Here is a 25,034-nt window from a genome sequence, read left to right on the forward strand (position 1 = left end):
ATGAGCCGTTTTTGAAGTTTCTACGACAACTCCTTCGATACGAATTGCCCTGGTACGGAAAAAAAAACATAATACATTGTGCCAACATTGTTCTTTACTTGGACAGCTCGATTGCGCTGCCTCTGACAACATCCTGAATTGCCTAATGCTCTTTTACCTACCTCTTTTCATCCGAGAAATCAGAAAGAAAAATGAACAGAATTTTAAAGTGGAAGGTAGAATTTTTGTTTCAAGAAAAATTTCTTCTTCCCCTTCCTATGAACCAATATACATGGCGAGCCCAAGATTAAAGTATTTATTTTTAAGAAACGGGATGACGGTTGAAGCCCGGAGATCGATATCGATAACCAAAAAAGATGGAAAAAAAAAAAAAAAACGGCGGCGTATTAGTGACGCCGCCGCCGATAGAATCAGCGGCGGCTTCAGCGCGCTGATGCAAGCTCGGCGGCGTGCCGCCGTTTTTTTTTCGGCGGCGCGCCACCGAAATTTCGGCGCGGCTTCGGGGTCTATTATTATCCAAGTATTTTAATCACAAAACGGCAAATAAATGTAAGGCAGATAAAAATTAATCTAGCTTGGCCCCAATGAAAATTTCGTTTCGGCAATGCAGAAAAGACATCCGTTTTCATTACCATCAACACAATACTGATTGGCTTTCTTTTTCAATTATTGCAGGCTAGACCTTCTGTTGGATTAACAGTACCTATCCAAAATATATTTGTGAGTATACATGAGGCATTGTGGAAGATAAAAAAATTGGTGACCTTCTTAAATTTTTCCATTCAAAGCCACAATACAGTCTGTTTCATTCTAATCTGGAAAATACCTGGCTAGGCCTCTTTATTTGATATTGTATTTATAGTAAATGTTTGATGGTTCACTACTTCTGCCGGAAACATGCTAAACAAGAAAGTGTAATGCCTATTGATTTCCTATTTTATTTCCAACTATAATGGCTGCTTTTCTGACAATGTCCCCCTCCTCACCTGGTTGTCCCCGATATAACCCTAGGCTAATAACCTCTAAAAAACAAAAGAGGTAAAATTTGGTAAAATTCTACTTTAACTACTTATGGCCATCTTGGAAAGGGGTTGGGTTAGGAAACTGAAACTTTCAGGGGTGGCTCTACAGGCTAAAGTTTGTCCTGGGAAGGTATTTTGAAGTACCTACCTCCACTCCTCCCTTTAGAGGGTCCTGAAATTTGCCTACATGACAGGTCTATATACCCATTGAAATTTTGACAAAACAACATTTTACCTTAATTCTCAGTTATCAGTTTTTTTTTCTCTGGCTTTAGCTCTGAATATACAATTTCAGATATTTGAGCAGGATTTTAAGCCATATCAATATTTTACTTCCAAAATTTAGGAAATGTATTTGCATATCTTTAAAACCTTATAAATTGGGATTGAGCAAAGTTGTGAAGCTGTAAACAATTTTATTGTACTTCATTTAAGCAGAAGATCTATTTTGCAAGGTTTCACTTCTTTAACTCACATATTTTTAAAGGTCATCAAAGGTCAGGACCCTTTAGAGAGAGAAAGAGTAGAGGTAGGTACTTCAAAGTACATTCCTTGGACATACTTTAGCCTATAGACCTATCCCTGAGAGTTTCATTTTCCTAACCTAACCCCTTTCCAAGATATTCAAAAGTAGCTAAAGTAGAATCTTACCCATTAATGATCTCCTGCTTCTACTTCTTTATTATTGTGGGTTTAGTGGGCTTTTCAGCCAAGAATATCCAGCCCTTTTCCTGCAATGGCTCTGTTTTGATTGTATAGCTTGCAGTAGTTTTTTTTTAGTTTAAAAATTGAAATATCATGGATATCCATTGAGTTCAGTACTCTGTTTACAGGTTGGATCAGCTAGACTCTTAGATGATAGTTAAATCTTGTGGTGTTAAAAGCACTTAAACATTTTAGTTTGAAGGACAACCTGTAGAGACATCAGTTTATTAGGCTACATTCAAATAGGCAATAGTCAATTGTTTTATTTATTGTATTGCAATGCTTACAAAGAGGGGGTTAAACAGTAGGATTTGAAAAATGACTGGACAAATCCTGAAAACTTAGCCCATATAAGCCTGAACAGATTCTGTAATAGATTTTGGAATAGTGCTTATTCAGGAAAGGAGATAAATTTGGTTTATTATTATACAACTAGCCTATATCTGTAAAGGGGATTGGTCTCCCACTTAGCTGGTCAATATCTAGGGACTTTTTACAACTTCATCAGCATGATGATTACCTATGATGCCTGAGTAGCTTGGAACATATTAGAAATATGTCATTATACCTCTTGAAGCAGGTATATCTATAAGACTGAGACCAGTGGTATCCCTAGTCTCTCCTAATTAGGGGGGCAAACTTTATAGATTTTACCAAATTGCTACCTGATTTGGTACTTGTGCATGATATGGGCCTTTCTAAAAAGTCAAGTTTTGTTAATGCTAATGAAATAAAACTAAATAGGATGAATATATAATAGTTTATAAACAAATTTGGGCTATATATTTGCACATTAGGGGGATGAGGGGTAAAGCATAGCATGTATTAAATACGTAACCTAACCTAGGTACCTTCCCCCCCCCCAAAAAAAAAAACAAACAACAGTTTAAATATCATAACATAATGAAAACCACACTATGCACCTGTCAAAAACAGTTTTTTTGTAACTGGTTTCCTTGTAAAGGTCCATATAGTGCCCAAGTACCCCTGATTTTAACTGAATAAAAAAAGATTGACCTTTAAATATATTTTAATATCTAGAGATTGAATAATATGTATAAGATTATAATTAGAGAGGAATTCACCAAGTTTTCATTCCTTTCCATTTTTGAACTATCTGAGACAAGATACACTGGCCCAAAAAATCACTTTCACAGGCTAGTGTCAGCAGGTGATCAAGTTATGTTTCATTTATTGTAGTCCTAAGAACAGTTTTCATTAACTTCAGTGTGCTAAATATTCTTTCTTCCTTAGCTGATGTCACAGAAACAGTCTTTGCCACCTGGAATGCTTTCCATATTAACAGGAGAGCATTTTTCAGTTTTTTCTAATGGTGAAACCATTCTTAAATGTTCTGTTAATGAGCTATTCTTCAGGCTCAGTGATTCTTGCACTCAGTGATTTCACAGTTGAAGGCACTCAACAATAGGAAAAAAATTTAAATTTTGTGTCTCTGACAGTTTCTTTCATTTCTGAGACTAGGACTGCTATGACTGATTGCATTTCCTAAGTGTAGAACTTTTTGAATATCAAGTGGTGAGCAGCTGAAGAAGGTGTTGCATCTCTAAATCTTACTGGAATTAAATAAAAAAAAACTTTTTTAAACTGAAAGTAAGGAGCAACATTAGAACTTAATAACAAACAAAAATTATTCTGCATTTGAAAGGGCTGTCCCCTCCTCAACATGTGGCTCTTTATGCTAAATTTTTTATTGTTTTAAAAAATAAAGTTATGAGACAGAGTCAAACTTCAAATGTAAAGAGTGAGGCATTGAGTAGAGGACAGCCCCTTTCATATACACAATAATTTCTGTTCATTTAAGTTTTGATGTTGCTCCTTACTTTCAGTTAGAAAAAACTTGTTTTTCTATTTAATTCCTGAATGTTGTTGAATTACTGCAGGTTTTGATTTTGGCTCACTATACATGAATAATTAAAATGAAATTTGCATATTAATTTTACTTTTTTTGGCTAAATGGCTTTCTTGAAAGTTGTTTAATTTTATTCACAAGTGTTTTTATTAGTAATAAATATGTGTAACTTACAAATCAACTTATGTAAAGAGCAAGGTATCAACTAGGGGTGAACCCAATTGTATAATGATAGTTTTTGTTCGTTTTAAGTTTTGATGTTTAAAAGTTTTCAGTTGAAAACTTGTTTTTTTTTAAATTTCTGATTTTTTTTTAAATAATGCTGGGAAATTTGGCGCCCCCTTCATAGAAATGTCCCATCCCCCATGAAAACTTCCTCCATGGAAAGATCCTCCCACATAACCCCCAATCCCCCCCACTACTAGAAAAAATTTCCCCTGAAAATGTCTGTATAGTTCCCAATAATCAATACTATATGTAAACATAGGGCAGAGTTCATAACTGGCAGCCCTTCTCCCAGGGACTGTGGGGGATTAAGTCATCCTCAAAGACATAGTTATTATATTTTTTGAAACTGCTGAACAAAATGGCTATATAAAAATTTTGATCAGGTGACTCTGGGAAAAAAATGAGCATGGGAGGGGGCCTAGTTGCCCTCTATTTTATTTGGTCACTTAAAAAGGGCACTAGAACTTGATTTTCATTTGAATGAGTCCTCCCACAATATTCTAGGACCAATGGGCTGATACAATCACCCCCAGGGGAAAAAAACAAATAAACAGACATCTGTGATCTTTCTTCTGGCAAAAAATACAAAATTCCTCATTTTTACAGATAAGAGCTTGAAACCTTCTGCAGCTGGGTTCTCTGATACGTTGAATCTGATGGTGTGATTTTCATTAGGATTCTTTGACTTTTAGGGGTGTTTTCCCCTTTTTTCGAAAATAAGGCAAATATTCCCTGGTAACTTTTGATAGGTAAGACTCAACTTGATGAAACTTATATATTTGAAATCAGCATAAAATTCTGATTCTTTTGATGTATCCATTCGCATAAAAATTCCTTTTTTAGAGTTTCAGTTACTATTGAGCTGGGTTTCTTCTTACTTACAGGTTGCTCCAAACTGTTTGTTTGAGCATAGTCTGTGGTGGTGGTTGAAGTCTGTTTCCGGGCTGTAATCATCCAGACAGTTAGATTCCATGTTTGGATCTAAAATGATACTCAGTGAGAATCATCAATGCTTCAATCTCTCTTTTGATGTCTGTATCATTGATGTCTGCAAATGATTTTAAGCTTGCTTCCATCAATCAAGTAGCAGCTAGAATATCAAGGTTTTCAGCTTGGAGATAAACAATGAGACTGTTCATTTGTTTCAGCAAAAGTCTCATGAAGCTCAGTAGGGAAATCAACTTGCATAGTAGCAATACTGAGGCTTTGGGCTTTGCTTCTTATGTCAGTGTCTATTCAAGTTTTATTTTTCATTGTCAAAAAAAGCTCTGTGAGTTCTAGCAATGTACTCCACACTGTAAGTAAAACCTCATGTCTGGCACACCTTCTTGTCTCTGACAAAGTTTTCACCTGAAGCTTGCCCTTGACCTTTTCCATGGCCTCTCTGTAATAGGCAAAGCACTTAGTGCCTCCAGTGAAGAAGGAATGAAGAACTTGAAGGGTACCAAACAATATGCTTTCAACAACTTTAAAAAGTTTAACCCAAAATATCTTGTTCATCAAGTATTTCAGATTGCCGGACTTCATTTAAGAGAGTCTCATGTTTTTCTCCATCAGAAATTAGCTATGGTATCATTCCAATGCAGCTTTCAATAGTGGGCTTGGCTTTTGAATCACTGACAAGTTAACAAAATCTAAATGAAGGGGATCTTCTGGTAACATTTTTTGGGGACTGTTTAGTGATATACAACCTATGGAATTTTCCAACTTGAGAGAAATATTGTCCATTTGCTGCTGGAAAGAATGGGATGAGCTTTGCAAGCCTGATGGTCCCTTAGTCATTTTGCCCTCTGCCAAATTCTGTTGTAAGGCTGTGGTTGCTAAGTCACCCTCTTGATCTTCTGGTTGTGTATCAGGATACTAGCTAGACAACTAGGCATGAAACCTCTGTCACTTTAACAAAATATTTGCAAAAGTGGGTTCCAGGATTTCTTAAGAGGTGGGGCTAAAGTTTATCAAATGCATATATTTTCACTATTAATTTCTCAAGTACTTAGCAGCAGGGGTGTAGCTAGGTTTTTGATAAGAATTGCTAGGGGCTCACATCAGGGTCTTGCTGCTGCAAAGTAGCAGAATTTTTTTTAGGATTTTCTACACAATTGTCTTTTATTTTGTGTTTGACTCTTAGGCCCAGCACCCATTGGGCGACTGTTTCAAGACAAAGGATGGAAAGTAGTCTCATTTGCAACTGGTTTACAACCAAAATGAAATATGTCTGCCCACAGATGCAAGTGGTTGTAGATCAGTTGTGTTTATCTAATTGAGCAGTACAGGGTGGTTAACTATGTTGAGTTCTGACAAGGAAGACTTAATTGATTACTGTGAGTACTGCAGGTTTTGTAGGGTTGAGAGAGAGTATTGGGTCCATCCCTACTTGGAAAAGAATGCAAATTTTTGTCTGCTTCTTAGCAGCAAAAGAAATCTTTCCTTGAGTATGCTGGAAGTTTATAGTTGTACAGCTCTTCATGCTTCTCCACTTCTCCTACAAATTTCACATTTAATTCCTGGTCTGACATGTTGACAGCCAAAATAATTGGACAATATCAACGTGGTAGCTCCCAAAAATATGTAGAACAACACTCTGCAATGCAACTGTGACCATGGCTGGAGGCTCATACAGAACTGTTTTTAGACTGAGTAAAAACCAGCCTTGTCTGGATTGCCTTGGGAATGGGTCCCCACTCTACTTCAAGGTTGTGATCACAAAACATTTGTGTGTGTAATTGGTTAGCAATTCAGTCTCAAAACAATGCTGGGCGTTAGAGAATTATTTTTGGCAAGCTCAATATCAGAAAAAGTAATCTTATGGCATGGAAAAGCTATTTTATCTAAATTTAGCATTTTTAATGATAAATATTCTTGAATTTTCCCTCTAATTTAAATGTTCTGTGCTTTTTGAAGTTCACATCCCTGGGTTCAAGAAAAAGTTTTTCTTTTTTTTGTAAAATAAGCAATTATATACAAAGTTTTATAAATAATCATTAATAGAATCCTTTAGACCATACCAGACCATTCCTCCTTAATTGCATGACCTTCTTCAAAGAAAGAACTATATTACAAAAAAAAAACCATAGGCATAAATTTCTATGGGGCAGAGGGCAGTTGTACTCTCCAGTCCTTTGTTCCTCCCCTCTGGATTTTTGGTTGTCATTTTTTCCCCAATAAAGTTCAGATGAAATGACAAAAAGAGAATGAAATCTGGCTTCTTCATTGCATAATATTCCTTATTTAGGATATTTTCTTACTAAAACAAGTTTTTTAAAAGGTAAACATATGAAAATTACACTCTTTAGTGTTTAATTTCAAAAGTTTCTGCTGTAGAGTGACTAACATTTTGGATTTTGTTCCCTTCACAATGCTTCTGAAATCATCACACCTGAAAATAAAACACTGACCAAATATCTATTTGATCTTTTGAGCTAGTCAGTTTATATTCATTAGGCATTCAAATCCACTTCATCCAAAAATCTATTTGATCTTTTGAGCTAATCAGTTTATATCCATTGGGCATTCAAATCCACTTCATCCAAAATTAGTTAAAACCCAAAGGGAGAAGGGGGCTATACCCCACTCTTATTCCACCACTTGAAAATTAGTATTACATACAGTCTTAAGCAACCATGGTATTCTCCCCTGGAGAATACCCCCCCCCCCTAAAGAAAAATTCCTTATAAAAAATATCCATATGTTTCCCAATTACAAATACTATCTGTAAGCAATGGACAAATAACAAAGCTTAATGCACTTAAACTTCTACAATGGTGTTTTCTGATTGTTTTGTGGCTTGGGATGGAGGGTGATACGGTACCTCAAATGGTGTATTTTAATACCAAAACATCCCAGCTCTCATTGAGCCATCAGATAAATACAGAATTCGCTCTAACAGAGAGACAAGGGGAGGATGGAGGTAGAAATTGATGTAAAATTCCCAGGGCTGTAACAAGGATTTTTGTTTGGGGGCGGGTTTTTTTTTGGGGGGGGCAGGGAGTACAAAGGAAACTTTAAAAAATGGATCAAAATCTGAAATTGATATCTATTCCCTTATGATCTCTGGGAATATTTATGGTCTACACTGTTTTTGTGAAAGTAAAGAGTAACATTAAACCCCAAAACGAGCAGAATTTTTTTAGTATAGAAGGGGGACTCCCTTCCTCATCTGCAACTCCACCTCATGGTTGCAGAAACTTTGGAGGATGATCATTAGATGAGAAATTGAGAGTTAAAGTCTTTTTTTTTTCTAAGTCAAAAGTGATTGTAGTCCAACCAGCCACTGGGGGAGTATTTTCCAAGGGACAATTTTCCAGGGGGCAGGGGTAAATGGCAGCCACTGGTGGATCATAGGTGGTAGCTTTAACTTTCTATGATGCACTGATAATGTAGTAAATTGTGATGTACTTGGACAAGAGTATTCTCCAAATTAATGGCTAAGATCATAGCTACAAATATTTTTTTTATCTAATATTGACAAATGTAATCATGCATTTCATGCAAAGTAAATTGATATTAGTAAATATGAGAAATGACAAACAGATCAAAAGAATGGAGAATGGTCAAAAATGGATAAAAATGGCAGAATCACTGATGCTCTGTTACATTCAAATTAATTCCAATAATTCAAGCTGCCACTCCTCCAACCTTAGGCCAGAAATGATGCACTTGTTTAACCCCTTAACATCCAGAACAAAATTCTTGTCAATATGTATTGGGATAAAAAGAGATTTCATGCCTGAAAAATTTAATTTTAAGCCAACCTCTCTACTCACTACAGCATCAGGTAGCAGCAGGGCCTTAGGAACTGGTGAGGTAGTTATCACCACAGAAATGCTTTCACTGACAAAAGCTGTAGTGACTGTAACATTGTCGTCTTGCTTTTGCTTCTTTGATGCTGTAAACAGGTCTTTCACCAACAGCACAATCACATATTTTGGTGCTTCTTCAAGATTGTTGTGAATACAATGAACATGATCTTTAAAATAGTCTTTATTTACTTTAGCATCACATTCACAGCATATGACAGTTATTTAGTTGGATCTGGTTACAGAAACATTATGCTTCTTATCAGCACTTGACATTTTAAAGCAAATGTTGAACAACTACCATCCAAGCTAATTTCACAAAACCACAAGTACTCAGGAGAAATCTAACTATGCACTAAATTCTATTTCACCTTTCTTCTCAAACCTGTTTCAAACTGGCCAATTGATTGACAAAAATATAGTCTAATAAAATTATTTTTTTGTCTTGTTTCCAAAGGCACTGAACTCCTAACTTGGGTAAGATAAAGGGATGGTAACTCCAACTTGTAAGAAGCTTTGAAAGGGGAGTAAAAAAAATTACAGAACAGATTAAATGGGAGGTGAAATGATAGTTATATAGTATGGAAAAAATTCCCATCAAGTTGGTGTAAAGTTGCTCTCAAATTGTTATAAACTAAATCTAAAAGTGCTGAGTTTGACAAGATGTTTGTAAGTCAAGTGAAAAATCATTGGTACTTGTCTGTTAAACAGAACTCACCCAGTTAGTGAAGTTAGGTTAATCCTAATGAATAATATCAAAACATGATGATAATATAATACTTTAGAAACAAAATTATGGGAACTACAACAAAAAAATATGGAAAGCAGGCTGTACAGAATGCATTATATTAAATACCTAACCCCTTACCACCTCTATATATTAAATTAATTAAAAAAAAAGCTTTTTACACAAAATAAGTTTTTCAAAGAAATCCATTAAACAAAAAATGAGCAAAAATCAAATCAAATAATCTACAAAGAGTGAAATTACCACAAATCAGCATTGTTGAATAAATGAAACTCAAAACAAACAGAAATTACAATAAATAACTGAGTCAAACTCAAAACGAGTAGAAATTAACATAAGTAGGGCTCAAAACCCCTATGCCTTTCCAAGGCCAGAATATAATTTGCACTTTACTAAAAAAAATATTAATATTTTTACTTTCATAGCTTTAGTAAATCAAATAATATTAACATTTTGATTACTAAATATCAGTATATGTATATTAAACTGACAATGTACATTCATTTGTATTTTTTTCAGTAAAGTGCAAATTATGTTTTGGCCTCGGAAAACTTATATGCCCCCAGGGCATAACTTATAACCCTTGCCCTGAAGACTCTGGGGGGAGTGTCATGCTCAAAGGTATAATTTACTGAACTTTAAACTGCGTGGAACAAAATGGCTATCTCGACATTTTGATTGGATGGGTTTGGGGAAATGGTGGGCATGTAAGGGGTGTTAGTTGCCTTCCAATTACTTTTGACTATTAATAAGGGCACTACCCATTTTAATTACCAATTGAATGATCCCTATTTGAAGTTTCTATGACGACCCGTTCTATAAAAACCTTATATGCCCCCAGGGCATAACTTACAACCCTTGCCCTGACGGTTGTGGGGGTTGTCATCCTCAAATACCTAATTTCTATCTGGAAATCAACTATGCTGAACAAAATGGTTATCTCAAAATTTTGATTGGATGTGTTTTGGGAAATGGTGGGCATGGTAGGGGTGTTAGTTGCCTTCCAATCACTTTTTACTATTAAGGAGGGCACAGGGCACAAACTTCCGGAAATCAACTAAGCTGAAGAAAATGGCTATCTCAAAATTTTGATTGGATGTATTTGGGGGACTTCTGGGCGTGGGGGGGGGCTAGTTAACCCCCAATCACTTTTGACTATTAAAAAGGGCACTAACCTTTTGAATTTCCAATCGAACAGCCTTCTATTAAAACCTTATATGCCTCCAAGGCATAACTTACAACCCTTGCCCTGAGGGCTGTGGGGGAGTACCCTCCTCAAAAACATAATTTCTATGTGGAAATCAACTATGCTGAACAAAATGGCTATCTCAAAATTTTGATTGTATGTGTTTGGGGAACTGGTGGGCATGAAAGGGGTGTTAGTTGCCTTCCAATCACTTTGACTATTAAAAAGGGTACAAGTCACTCCAATTTCTAATTGAATGAGCCCTTTTCGAAGTTTCTATGACAACTTTGTCAATACGAAGTGCCCCGCTCTAAAGGAAACAATAATAAATAATACATTGTGCCAACATTGTTCTTATATGCCCTCAGGACATAACTTAAAACCCTTGCCCCAAGGGTTGTGGGGGAGTGTCTTCCTCAAAAATATATTTTCTCTTGAAATCAACTATGCTGTACAAAATGGCTGTCTCAAAATTTTGATTGGATGTGTTTGGGGGGATGATGGGCGTGGGGGAGGGGGGCTAATTGCCCTCCAATCACTTTTGACTATTAAAAAGGGTACTAGCAACTCCAATTTCCAATTAAATGAACCCTTTTTGAAGTTTCTACAACAACTCCTTTGATACAAAGTGCCTGGGTATGGATTAAAAAAAAAAATACATTGTGCCAACATTGTTCTTTTCTTAGGCAGCACTATTGCGCTGCCTATGATATTTAATAAAAATATACCTACATTGTAGTTTTTCTCACTAAAAATAAGCAAATCATAACCAATTCCAGAGAGGCAAACCGAGGTTCTGTCAGATCTTACACAGTGTAATTCTTGAGTGTGTGCACTTCCATATCATAAGGCAACCCTTCTACAGTTGCCACTAATTTTATATTTTCGAATTATATTCTTTAACCTTAATCTTAACCTGCTATTGTAACTCAACCCCCCAAAAAGCAAAATAATTAAATTTAATAAAGATGGAAAAATAAATGCTATAGGATAATATTTTCATATATTTTGGAGTATAGGTAGAATATTCCTTCTTATTTTTTCATTATTCTTATTTGTCATACTTTCTCTTTGGCTGATCAATTTTTATAGTATAAGCTCTTTTGGGGTAGATCTGATGCAATTAATTAATGCAAATTGTAGGATTTCTATGAAAGTGATTTCCAAGTTACCAACCAAAAATGGAGTGAAACAACTGTTCTTTTTTTGGGCAAGGTTTTATTAGTCAATACTTCATTGATGGCTTTTCTATGTAAGTAGTTAGTTGCACAGATGCTTTGTACAGTAAAACAATAAAGGTTTTAGAGTATGAAAAATGGGTGATGAGTTAATTATTGATGAAATAGAATCAGTCTGTAAATATAACCCGAAATTTGGTAAAATCTGCTCAAAGATGTTGACTAGAATGTTGACTAGAAAACCCCCTCAAAGATGTTGACTAGAAATGCCCCTTTTTATTGTTGCTGAATTAAAAAAAAATGATAGCAAGGTTTGTAGAAATAAAAATTGATGAAATAATTATTTCATCAATAATTAACTCATCACCCATTTTTCATACTCTAAAACCTTTATTGTTTTACTGTACAAAGCATCTGTGCAACTAACTACTTACATAGAAAAGCCATCCCCCTCAAAGATGATGCCCCTTTTTATTGTTGCTGAATCAAAAAAAAATGTTTTAGCTCTAATCAATATCTACTTATTTCAGAAACCAAAATGACAGAATGGAAATAACATATTACAAAGATGACCTCACAGCTGACACTTTTTCTGAAAACAATGCAGCTAGTGACCTTGAACTAGATTTCCCTCTACCTGAGCTCTCCTTCTATAATATTAAAAGGGAGACTGAAATAAAGCATTTAGCAAGTGAATATAGTTTAGCTTCCTTTAGTGAAGTTCAACCATCTTGCTCTAACTCTCACCCAAACTCACTTGACTTGGAATCCTTGCCAGGTCCTTCTTGTGATAATACATCTTCAAGAAATTGCCTGAGCTTTAGTGAGTGTTGTCTTGACAGTACACCTGACAAATGCTACACAAAGAACTTAGCATGTGCCTATTCATCAACATCTGCTTTACACACAATACCCAGAAGACCTAAGAAAAACCTGAAAGTGTGGCCTCAAAATAGTGTTGGCTCATCAGATTGGACTCCAAGCCAGTCTAATGACAGTATGAATGAGACATCAAATTTTGACTACTCAAAAGCTTCAAGAACACCAGACAGTGAAGTGTTCGAATCTGACCTGTCAGTGCCTGTTATTAATACCCAAGTGATGAACGTGTTGCCAGACTCAGAGTTGGTTGCAACAGAGTCACCAAGATCCCTATTGAGGAATAGTGACGCAAAACCATATGACTATTTGCTAAAGTTCCTACTGGTTGGTGATTCTGATGTAGGGAAGCATGAAATATTGGATAATCTTAAAGATGAGGCAGCTGGAGACACGTCTTTTATGAGTGGACCAGGTATGCATAAAAAGGATTTTTTTTTTTATAAAAAATGAATACAGTTAGCTTTTGAACAAACAAAAATCACTATCACTGAATAAATGAACATGAATTACAGTAAATAATCAAGTCAAACTGAAAACAAACAGAAACTACCACAAACAGAAGGGCTATATTTCCCCCCCCCCCTCCATGTCTTCTAAAGACTGGATCATCACTTGTACCTTAGACTCAAAAAAATTTCAATTTCAAGCTATGTGTTTTTATTTGTCATAAGATCAACAAAAAAAGTAAAAAATCACCAAAATACCTAAGATTACTGGAAAGAACTAATAAAATATAGATTTGCAATTTAATATGTTATGATATTCATTGGTGAAAGTTTCAGTGATTTCAGATATGTTATAGTCTTTAGAAGGAATGGGGGCATTAGCCATACTCTTATTTGTGGTAGTTTTTTGTTCATTTTAAGTTTGACTTGATTCTTTATCATAATTTCTGTTTATTTTGTGGTTCATATATTAAATTGATAGTGTTTTTTGTTTCTTTTATTTTTGAATTTTTTTTAAGATTATTTGGATTTTAAGATTATTTTCTGTTTGTTATTAATAGGACATAGTTTTCTCTTATTTATAAATAACATAATTATTTGTAAAGTTTTTTTTTTGGTTTCAGGATTTGGGCTTGTTATTTGTATTTTGGACAAAATTTTGCAACAAATTTTAATAATAGCTGTAATCTAGAACTCTAAAAGATTAAAAATCTGCATAATCTTTGGGGTTCTATAGGGCTAAAGTCATTCTGACCACAATAATATTACAACCTTGAGTAAAGACAAATTTTAATTGACTCATTCCCAACATGTCCTGAAAATTTCAATCTCATTCCCTTAGCTGTTCCTAAGATATTATTGATGCACCCTTTGTCCACCTTGAATGTGAATAGTGTCTTCTGATTTAGCTCAGCGTGACCTGGTGGATCTAGCTTCATACCCTAGACTCTTCCCAAGGTATTGCAGATACTTCCTATTAACCACTTGGATACACATAATGTATTTTGATTTAGTTAAAAATCCCCCTCAACAAACCCTAAAATTTCTGTTCATTACCCTTTGCTATTCCTAAAATATTGCAGGCATGTCGTTTTGGTTACATGGATCCTCATAATTTGATTTGAATTAGTTTAAGATACCCTGAAAGTTTCAACTTAATAAACTTAGTTGTTCCTTAGATATTACAGATATACCCTTTTGACTATAATTTATGCACACAAGATCTTTTGATTTAGTTCAACATCCCCCTCAGCATTCTTTGAAAGTTTCAACTTAATACTCTTAGCAGTTCCTGAGATATTGCAGATACGTTCTTTTTTAGTATCATGATTGACATAGTGTCTTTTGGTTTTGTTTGACATCTCCTCAGTATTTCCTGAAATTTTCAACTTAGTAACCATAGTACTGAAGTGCTATAGAAGTTTGGATGGATGGTGTGTTATATATTATGCCAGTAAATGGATTTAAAATCTGCATAATTTTTGGGCTTCTATGGGACTGAAGCCATTCTGATCGCTGTCGTGTTACATCCTTGATTATAGGCAAACATTAATTGATCCCCTCCCTCCTCAACGTGCCGTGTTAAATTCAACCTCATGTCTTTAATCCTTCACCCTTTTGAGGGTCTGGATACACATAGGATCTTTTTATTTAGTTTTAAATCCCTCAACTTTCCATGAAAGTTTCAACTTAATGCCCCTATTCTTCTCCTGAGATATTGCATCTGTTCCATGCTCAAAGTAGCTTTCTGCTTTGCCACTATTCATTTGATAAGTTTTTTATCTGTTCTTTTTTTTTTCTTTGTTTATTTTTACTGCTGAGAATGGCTTGACATCTGCTGAAATATCTGCTTTTGTCCTTTTGCTTAATTTTTTTTCCACTTGCTGAAAATCACCATTGTATTCTTGGTTGTTTTTTAATTATTTTTTTGTTGTTGTTACATTTTCTGTTTTTTGTTAAACATTATCAATGAGGAGTAGAACTGTCCTTAGCTTAATGCAAGCTGCCAATGTAGGGAATTGGGTTTGAGAATATATAATATTAGAGCTATTGTTTTGTATGACATCAAAGAGTAAAGCTTTATGTAAAGTGTGGAAGTACTTAAAATTCTGCTAAACTATTTAATTAGGAAGGCGTCCATCACAGCAGTACACTTCAGATACGAGTTATTTTTCAAAAAACATTGCATAAGTACCATGACAGACTCCAAGAAAAGAGTGTTGTTTCTACTTGGCCCAGCATTATTGTTGTATAATAATAATAATAATTTATTATAAGCCAAAAAACAGGCCATACAGAACAGTATTCTTAATTACACTCCACAAGAAAAATAACATAAATATCAAGTTTCACTCATTGATGTCAACACTTCATTTACATATTTACATAACTGCCTGATTGTCCTTTTTACAGTCGTTTTCAGGATACCCGGGAACTCCAAGTTACCACCCTCAAAATACTTTACCCTTAATAAAGAAAGTTGCTGGCACTCGGCGAGAATATGGGCCACATCCTCAATACCTAGGTTACATCTGGGGCAAGAGTAATCTGCATCTTTATCTGGGGCCACCCTTTTTCTTTCAAATACTCTTTTCTATTTTTTAGTGGCAGGCAATTCACTCGGATCCGAAACCAAGTCCTCAATGTCTCCCCCCGTAATCCTAGTTTAAAATAATATTCAAATCCAAATATCTCTTTTACTTGGGAATAAAACTTCAATGTTTCAGATGCTTTAACTGCCTGGGTTCACATTTGGACTTCCTGGTCTTTTAATCTTTCTATAATCATAGCCAAAAATGGCTCACCCTGATCTGAGGGTCCTAGCCCCTCATTCCAAATACAGGATATTCCTAATTCATCTAAAACATTTTTTATTTGATACGGCCACGATCTTTTACGTTTTGACCGTAGCATCTCCACATATGCTGCTTTTGCTAACCTATCTTCTGGCAGACTTAGAATTTTTAGCCAGTACCGGATCATCTGTGCTAATCTACTCATTCTCGGCGAAAATATTCCTAGGTCACCTTTTATTGCCTGATTGTGGGTCGTTACATGAAGACGAATTAATCTTTTAAAGTGTTGCAGCTGAATTGATTCCAATTGTGCTGCCGGGTCATGCCCCCAGAGTTCAGCTTCGTAATGGATAGTAGGTAAAACTTTAGAATTAAAAACATATTTATGCATTTTTAGATCTTTTATACTTGAAAGCCTTGAATTACGTAAAATGGCAGCAGAAACTGCTTTCCCTCTCTTAATCATCTCTTTTACATGATCTTTCCATCCTCCATTTGCTGAAAGTGTTACTCCCAAATATTTAAAATTTTTGCTCTCTTTTACTTTTTCACCTTTATAATAATTCTACTTTTTGATCATCATTATTCACACAAATTCCTCTAAAAGCCACAATCTCAGTCTTTTTTATATTCAACACTAGTTTCTTTCCATCTAAATATTCTTCTAATATACTGAATAAGATTTGGAGTTGTGGTGACTTGCCTATCAACATTGCATCATCAGCAAAAAGCAACAGAGATAACGTCAGGTTCTCTAGTGACACCGTAGGGGCCCAAACCTTTTTAAAAAGGTCAACAATATCATTTATATACAACGTGAACAACCTAGGCGAAATACTGCTACCTTGTTTTACACCTTTTCTAATTTCAAACGGCGACGATAATCCCTTCCCTAAAACTTTAACTATATCAAATGTCTTTCTATACATATCAGCTAATATCCTAACAAAAAGTCTTGGTAAACCTACCTTTCACAGTTCTAAGCACAAAAGAATCCTATCAATACTGTCAAAGGCCTTTTCTAGATCTAAATCCTATATTTTTCTAATCAATGAGCTAATCTAGCATCTAGTATTCTTTCTAATATTTTGCTAAAACTAGGTACTAAAGGTATCGGTTGATAATTACTGTCTTCTTCTTCTTAAAAGAAAAGCACATGGATGCTAAACAGACTCCTTTTGGCTTCTAACTGCACTTCTCTTCTCCTTCGTTAGAAATCACTTGGACTCCATCATTTGGTGTCTTTCTGGCTTCCAAGTTGGTGGATTCTACTCTATGTCATTAAATTTATATTCTTCCAAGGGGGGGGAGAGAACTAAATTGGCTTTTTCATAAGGGCCAAACAAGCGAAGCGTAGGGTCCTGCTACCATTTCCCCGCAATTTAAGAGTGAACTCGGTAGGTACCTCTACGGCTCTTGCGACAGGACCCTCCCCTTCTTCTGCTTGTCGACCCCTCTTCTTTAAACTTAAAATACTTCGGAGAATGTTACTCACTCAAAAAACATCTAAATTTATTAACACATCAATTGCCTCTCTGTAAAACTTCTTTTCAATGGAGGCTGGCAAGGGAGCATCCACAATCAGGTTAATATCTAGCGGAAGTTTAAAATTTTGGGATGGGGTATGTAGTTTATAAATTCCAGGAGTACTTGCAGTGCATACAAAGAAAAAGTGTTGCAAAGTTTCTTCAGTCAGGTTGCAGAGTCTACGATTTGGGTCACTATACTGCTTCCATCTGAATTCTTCTCTTCTCAGTATTAGGCTACTGCTAAGCTTTTTATTTTAAAGTACACCCGATTTATTTCAGGCTCTTTGCAAATTGGAGCCAAAGCAGGAGGAGGCTTTCTATAAGGATGGCGGTTTCTAATTGTATCTCTAAGTGCGATTGAATAATTTTGAGCAAGCTGTGGGTTGATAGACTTTGCAGTCTCTGCGGCAAGAATGTCCACTTTTTCATTATAGTGGATGCCTACATGGCTAGGAATATGCTGGAAAGCCACTGCTATGTCAATCTTATATAGAGAATCAAGCTGTTCTCTTATCTCCTGCAAATCAGTGTCCTTTGTGTTCCAGATTAAGGTTTTGATTAGTTCAAGAGCAGTCTGAGAATCCGAGAAGATTGCTACTTTGCTGAAATGGAGAGATGTAATTTTGACCGCCTCTAGTGATTTAACTATTGCTGCCAGTTCAGCCATCAACACTGAGGAGTTCAGTGGGAGAGGCTTTTGAATGGACAGAGAGGTGTGTGGAATTATTACTGCTGCGGCAGATTTATTCCCTACTAGGGATCCATCAGTATAAATGTGCAGATGATCTTTAAACTCTGTAGCCTTTTTTCTTGAAATTTCAGCCGCAATTAGTTGGTGTGGGATATTCTCCTTTTTGTCTAGTATAAGCTTTAGACTGATATTTGGTTGGCAAAACCAATGAGGAGGAAACTTAAAAGAATCAACCTGAATTTTATCTAATGACCAGTTTGGACAGACTGCTAAAAAAGCTTGCCATGATGCGTTCCTAATTTTGTTCTACTGTCTAGTGCTCCCATGACAAAGAGTGAAAACGGGGTGCCGCTTCCCATAGGCTTGAATCCTGGTATAATATTCAAAAATGGCTTTGTCTATTCTCTCGCTTATAGGGCGAACTCCTGCTAGTTTCCTGGTACGATCACTGGAAGTGTGTGGGTACAAGCCAAGAGCCAGTCGGAGCGCCATGTTCTGGATAGTTTCCAATTTCAACATATTTTTTTTATTGGTATGGCCATAAGCAACTATCCCATACTCCATTTTTGACCTTATATATTGTTTGTAAAAAGTTCCTAATACAGTTGGTGAATTTCTCCATTTTGTAGAGGAAAGTCTTTTTAGAATTACAATCCTTTTCAGGCAGACCTCTTTCATCACCTCTGCTTGTTTATTTTAAGTACATAGATGGTCTGTTTTCAATCCCAGTAATCTGCGTTCTTTTACCAAATCAAGTCTCTCTCCTCAAATAATTATTTGAGCCATTGGAGTGGGAATGTTTTTGTTATTGAACATCATCGCTTTTGTTTTTTGGGCTGATACACTCATTCCGAATGCTTTAGAGAATCGAACTAATTCGTTCAGAGCAGCGTTTAACTTTCCAATTGCTTCATTATTGCTGTATCCTACTTCCCAAATGGTGAGGTCATCTGCAAAGGCTGCTAGCCCTAAACTCTCATTTGAAAATTCGAGCTCCGATGGAAAGAGGAGGAAAAAAAGTGGGCTAAGTGGCGATCCTTGTGGTAAACCCTGATGGAGTCTACAAATGGAGGATATAGCTTCATTAATCTTCACTTTGAATGTTCTATTATTGAGGAAATCAGAGGTGAAATAGATGACTTTGTCCGGGAAGTCTATTGTTTTTAAAATCTGACATAGTTTCTTCTCTAATATTTTGTAAAAAGCAGATTCGAAGTCAACAAATACTGCTGCGAGGACCTTCTTTTGACTTTTAGCATTTTTTTAAAGACTCCTCCAGCATAAGTATACAATCAATTGTGTTGAAACTTTTCCTAAAACCACACTGATGTTGTGAGAAGAGGCCTTTATATTCGCAAAAACCGTTCAAGCTTTTTCTTCATAAACTTTTTCATAATTTTTCCAAGGATGGGTAAGAGTGATACAGACCTGTAAGAAGATAGCCTTTCTGGTGGTTTGTTCGGTTTATTCACAGGAGTAATTATTGACTTCTTCCAAATTTTTGGAAAAGTACTTTGCTTCCAGGATTCGTTGTATACATCGATTAGAGCTTTTCTAAATCTTGGCTCTGAATTGGTCAGCATCAAGTAACTTATTTCTTCCTCTCCAGATGCTGAGTCCACATTCACTTCCTCCAGAACTTCGAGAAGCTCTTGTTATGTAAATAGTTCCAGAAGTTCCTCCTTGGCCTTTGCTTTGTTGTGGAGTTTGCAGACATGCGGGGTGAGATGAGGAAATGTACATGGGGGCTGGTTGTTCGAAACATTTGGAAAAGACTTCTGCTTTTTGTTGGTTACTGGTAAAGAGAATGTTATTATGGTGCATTGCCGGTATAACACCATATTTTGGATTTTCCCCCTCTAATCGATTGATGAGGCATGGACATTTGACAGTGTCTCGTCTAGTTTATTTGAGGAATTCTTCTATGTTGATCGCTTTGCATTTAGGACTACTTTTTTCACTTTAGTTTCTGCTCTACGGAGATGTATAAGATTTTCTGTGCTAGGAATCTTCTGAAACCTGTTTCTAAGTTTGCGTTTTTCATCGACGGCCTTTTTACAATCATCGTTCCACCATACTTTGTTTGTCTTTTTTGGCTGGCGCAGTGTAGGCTGGTTGGAAGATCTTCGAATGGATTCTAAAGCAGCTTTTTTTTAGAACACGTGTTAGGATTTCGGCCTTTTGGTCACCCTCCAGAGCTTGAAGAACCGCTTCATAATTTGTATTACTTAAGATGTGTTTGAACCTTTGCCAATCAGCTGTCTTATAATTAAATCTAAAGGTAGGTGGCACAGTTTCACATCTTGTATCATTTATTGTGGTCAGAATTGCAGAATTACATTGTGGATTGTTACATGTGGAAGTAGATATGCTGGTCCTATTTGTAGGTCAATTGTTGAAAAGCTTCCGTTCCTTATATTGTAATAGGTGTTTAGACCGAACGGTGTAAGGACTAAAGCATCTGAGACCTCTAGAATTACTTTTTCAATGCACTTTCCTGCAGTGTTTCACTGATTTACATCTTCCCATGTGTCCATAGGGGACTATGGGCATTAAAATCACCAGGGGACTATGGGCATCATATGGTAATACATCAAAAATTGGATTCCTTCCATTGGGATGATAAAATGAACATATTTTAAGGTGATCACCATTTTTTAAGTGAAGAATGACCCAACCACATCTACATCGTGATTATATAGTGTATTACGGTAATCAACTGGCAAAAAAAAAAAAAAAAAAAAAAAAAAAAAAAAAAAAAAAACTGTCTTCCTACTTTAGTAACTGAAATAAATGAGCACTTGAACAAGGTCTAGACCCTACTCATCCATCCAGTTCCCCAGGACAAAACAGTATAACCAATCCGACAGTCCGAAAATCAAGTCCAAAATAGAGCAAAATCAGCATCAATAAGCATACGTCTATGTTCCAAAACCAAGCTATAGCACCTTAAATCTACAAAAACATTATATTCCCAAGGTGATCACCATATATCGGGGCTCGTCAGATGAAAACTCATTGCCTAAATGGGTTTCGGCGCTTAAATTTCATAATCTGGCATACCCCTATATAGTACCACCAATGGAATAAACATAAACAAAATCCAAAACATCCAAAAAATAAAAATATATACCTCAGAAATATTTTTTCCAACATTCTTAACCAACCTTCAAATAACACTGAGAGCCGAACTTAACCGATTTAAATACAAACAAATAAATACCACTAGTCGTCCACCCGGAACAATTTTACTTTCACTCAAATTCTAAGAATTAAATTCCGAATATTCCACCATAATCTTTACCACAGGTGTCGCAATCCAACCCTCAACAACCGGGAAGATAAACCAATTCCGTCAACAAGTTACCGTAAAATATCATTCAAGATATCTTGATAACTTTTATTATACTTTTGCAAAAGCTGATTATACTTAAAACAAAGCTTTTTAAATTGCCAAGCAAGTTTATTGGTGGAAAAGCCTCTTATGATTAGCTTCTTGCTATGTAAAATACATCTATTTCTAAAATTGATGTAATTAGTACAAATTCTTGCATATCTAAATAGTTGGGAAAAATACGATGAATATGTTATATTTGAATGAATATTACTTTTTGGAAATGGAAAATTAACTATTTCAAAATTAAAATCGTCTGTTTTATTATATATTTTAAAATTTATTGTATTATTAGGTACCACATTAATCTCTAAATCTAGAAAATGGTCATATTTGCCATTTCCATTACTGGATTCCAGCTTTAACTCTGGTGGATATATTTGAATTGCAATCTCTAAAAAATTTGAACAATTTATCACCAGAAGGTCATCTAAATATCTTTTATTATTTGAGAGAAAATACTTTATATTACTTGGATTCTTTTTATCCGTCATATAATCGTATTCTAAATAATTTAGAAATAGGTCCGCTATAACTGGACTGGCATTACCCCCCATAGGAATTTCATTACTTTGATAATATTGATTGCCATTAAATTTTATATAAGCATTAAATAGAACAAATTCTAGTAGATCAAAAATCATATCTAGGCTATAAAGTCTTTAGCTAGTGGTACTATAAAAATAATTATTCCATCCCACCTTCTTATTATGCTCACCAATTTTTAAAAATTGTAAATTAGAAAAAAGAAAAGATTTCTTAATAATATTTTTTAAATTTACAAATAATAAATTAATGGGTAAATTTGTATATAATGTTGTGAAATCAAACGAGTCCACTCTTTTGACTGAAACTAAAGCAAGAGAGTCTATTACTTGCAGCGAATTATTAACACTCCAGTATGGATTAAACTTAGAATATTTTTTAATTCCCGAACAATATGCCTCAAACTTATTTTTGATTTCTCCTAAAATACACGACAAGTTAGTAGCCGCAACTCTGGTCGGGCACCTTGCTGCCCCCGCAATAAAGCGTGGTTTCGGGGGATTTTTATGAAATTTTGCCGTCCAATATAAAAACGGAAAATTTTTTTCACTATCATTAACCTTAATATTAAATTTTTTAAAAAGTATATCCTCTATTCCAATCAATAGACTATTATTAACATCTTGAACCTTTTTATATGTATTTGTTGTACCAAGCTCCTTTGTTAAAACATCACAATAAAGCTTCGGACAAATTATTGCAAAATTATTATTCGCTTTATCAAAGGGTACAATTACAAAATCCCTCTTTATATTATCAATTGCTTTTTTTATCTTAGAATTATAAAAAACAACATCATTATCATGCTTATTTGTCTTCTTATTTATCTTATTTCTAACGTTATTAATAATGAAACTATTCCAATTCTGGAAACATTTTTTATTAATTTTCTCTTTTTTGCACCATTTATCAATAAATATTTCGAGATTATTATTTAACCCTCTAAGCAGATTCGAGGGTTTGAGATGATATGAAAGACAGAATTTAGCCCCCATTATCATTATATTTTGCAATTCAATTTACTTAATTATTGTTAAATCACCTGTAATAATATGTTCGTAAGTTGGATTAACAAACGATAACAATTGGTCACACTTACAAATAGGTTTCCAATTACTATCCGTGTCAAAGTTCCTAAGTATTAAATTATAATTAAAAATCATTTTTTCTATCGTTTTTGAAAATTTATATGTTATAATCGGATTATTCTTATACTTCAAATTACTAGGAAGGGCCTGCTTCACATCAGCCTGGTTTAAAATTCCAGGTAAATTTATATCCTCTATTTGTTTACTTATAAAAGTTATAGGAAGACATAATCTATTCTCCTTATTAACAGTCTTATCTGACTTTTTTTCATTTTAATTACCTTTAGTTCTATCTAGAATATATACTGTATCAAAAATCAGTTTAATTTTTGAGTTACATGGTTTTTTATTATTTACATTCCAAAACAATTTTATTAAATTATTTTTTGATAGCTTATTTAAACATTTTATTATGCTAGCCATACCAATAGACTCAAATAGTTTGCACAATTCCTTCAAATAGATTTCTAAATCTATATTCTCTTTTCTTTTATTTTTCCTATGCCCTCTTCATCGATTTTTACGTTTAGCGGGATGATTAAAAGAAGGATGGTCCATTAAACCATTTATACAATTAACAACAACATTAGATATGTCTCCATATTTAGCCACTCGATCATTCAACCCGAACGGATAAGCAGTACCGAGGGTATGGATCCAATAGTCTTCACGTTTACGTAAATTTATATTTTTCTCTTCTTTGGTTCGATTACTTAATTCCAAATTTTCTAAAATCGTAATGGTTAAATCAGTTAAAGCACAGGTACCATTATTACAATATTGTACTAGATAGCTATTCGTTTTTTTACCATTAATTGTGCTTTTGTGCCCCAAAAATCACTCATATATGCTATTAATACTTTCCCCCACATATTGTAAGCCACAAATTTTACACTCCAACCAATAGATGATATTATTTGTTTTACAATTTACCCTACCCCGAAATAAACAATGAAACTTGTTATTATATAAAGTGATTTGTACCATAGCCCTTGGGGTGAAATAGTCTCGGCATATAAAACAACGACCAGTACACCTACCAATATCCGGTAGACCGATTTGAATCTTACTAGCATTCTAATTTAAAATTAAGAACAAGTTAAAAAACAAAAAACGACAAACAAAACAAAATCCAAATCATATCCAAAACTCAAGCATATTTCCATTAACCATAACACCAAAAAACAACCCAAAACCAAAAATAAAATTACTTCCCCGAACAATTATCCGTCTCAGGTTAAAACCTGGATCAGGGTTAAGGTCTGTCGGGGAAAATTTTTTTTAAACAATTCCTCCACCAGCACTAGATCCAACCTGAAATCATATAGTGTATATCGGTAATCACCTGGCAAAAAAAAAAAAAAAAAAAAAAAAAAAAAAAAAAAAAAAAACTGCCTTCCTACTTTAGTAACTGAAATAAATGAGCACTTGAACAAGGTCTAGACCCTACTCATCCATCCAGTTCCCCAGGACAAAACAGTATAACCAATCCGACAGTCCGAAAATCAAGTCCAAAATAGAGCAAAATCAGCATCAATAAGCATACGTCTATGTTCCAAAACCAAGCTATAGCACCTTAAATCTACAAAAACATTATATTCCCAAGGTGATCACCATATATCGGGGCTCGTCAGATGAAAACACGTTGCCTAAATGGGTTTCGGCGCTTAAATTTCATTACCCAGGCAATTGAGCGCGCCATGCCATAATCTGGCATACCCCTATATAGTACCACCAATGGAATAAACATAAACAAAATCCAAAACATCCAAAAAATAAAAATATATACCTCAGAAAAATTTTTTCCAACATTTTTAACCAACCTTCAAATAACACTGAGAGCCGAACTTCAACCAATTTAAATACAAACAAATAAATACCACTAGTCCTCCACCCGGAACAATTTCACTTTCACTCAAATTCTAAGAAT

The 25,034-nt window shown here is 34.8% G+C and overlaps 1 protein-coding gene across 1 annotated transcript in view; it reads left to right on the forward strand.

Moving 5' to 3' along the window:
• The first annotated feature begins 595 nt into the window (after positions 1–595).
• The window catches only part of Rab40 (RAS oncogene family member Rab40), a 58,299-nt gene continuing 33,860 nt past the window's right edge, over positions 596–25,034 (forward strand). Inside the window, exons 1-2 of the mRNA XM_089103548.1 lie at positions 596–720; positions 12,264–13,027. Coding sequence (XP_088959674.1) covers positions 12,280–13,027 — 748 coding nt within the window. The 5' untranslated portion in view covers positions 596–720; positions 12,264–12,279. The remainder of the gene's footprint in view (positions 721–12,263; positions 13,028–25,034) is intronic.

Source organism: Artemia sp. Qi Xiang Cuo, chromosome 17 (genome assembly GCF_049724085.1).
Source record: "Artemia sp. Qi Xiang Cuo chromosome 17, ASM4972408v1, whole genome shotgun sequence".
Classification (NCBI taxonomy): Eukaryota; Metazoa; Arthropoda; class Branchiopoda; order Anostraca; family Artemiidae; genus Artemia; species Artemia sp. Qi Xiang Cuo.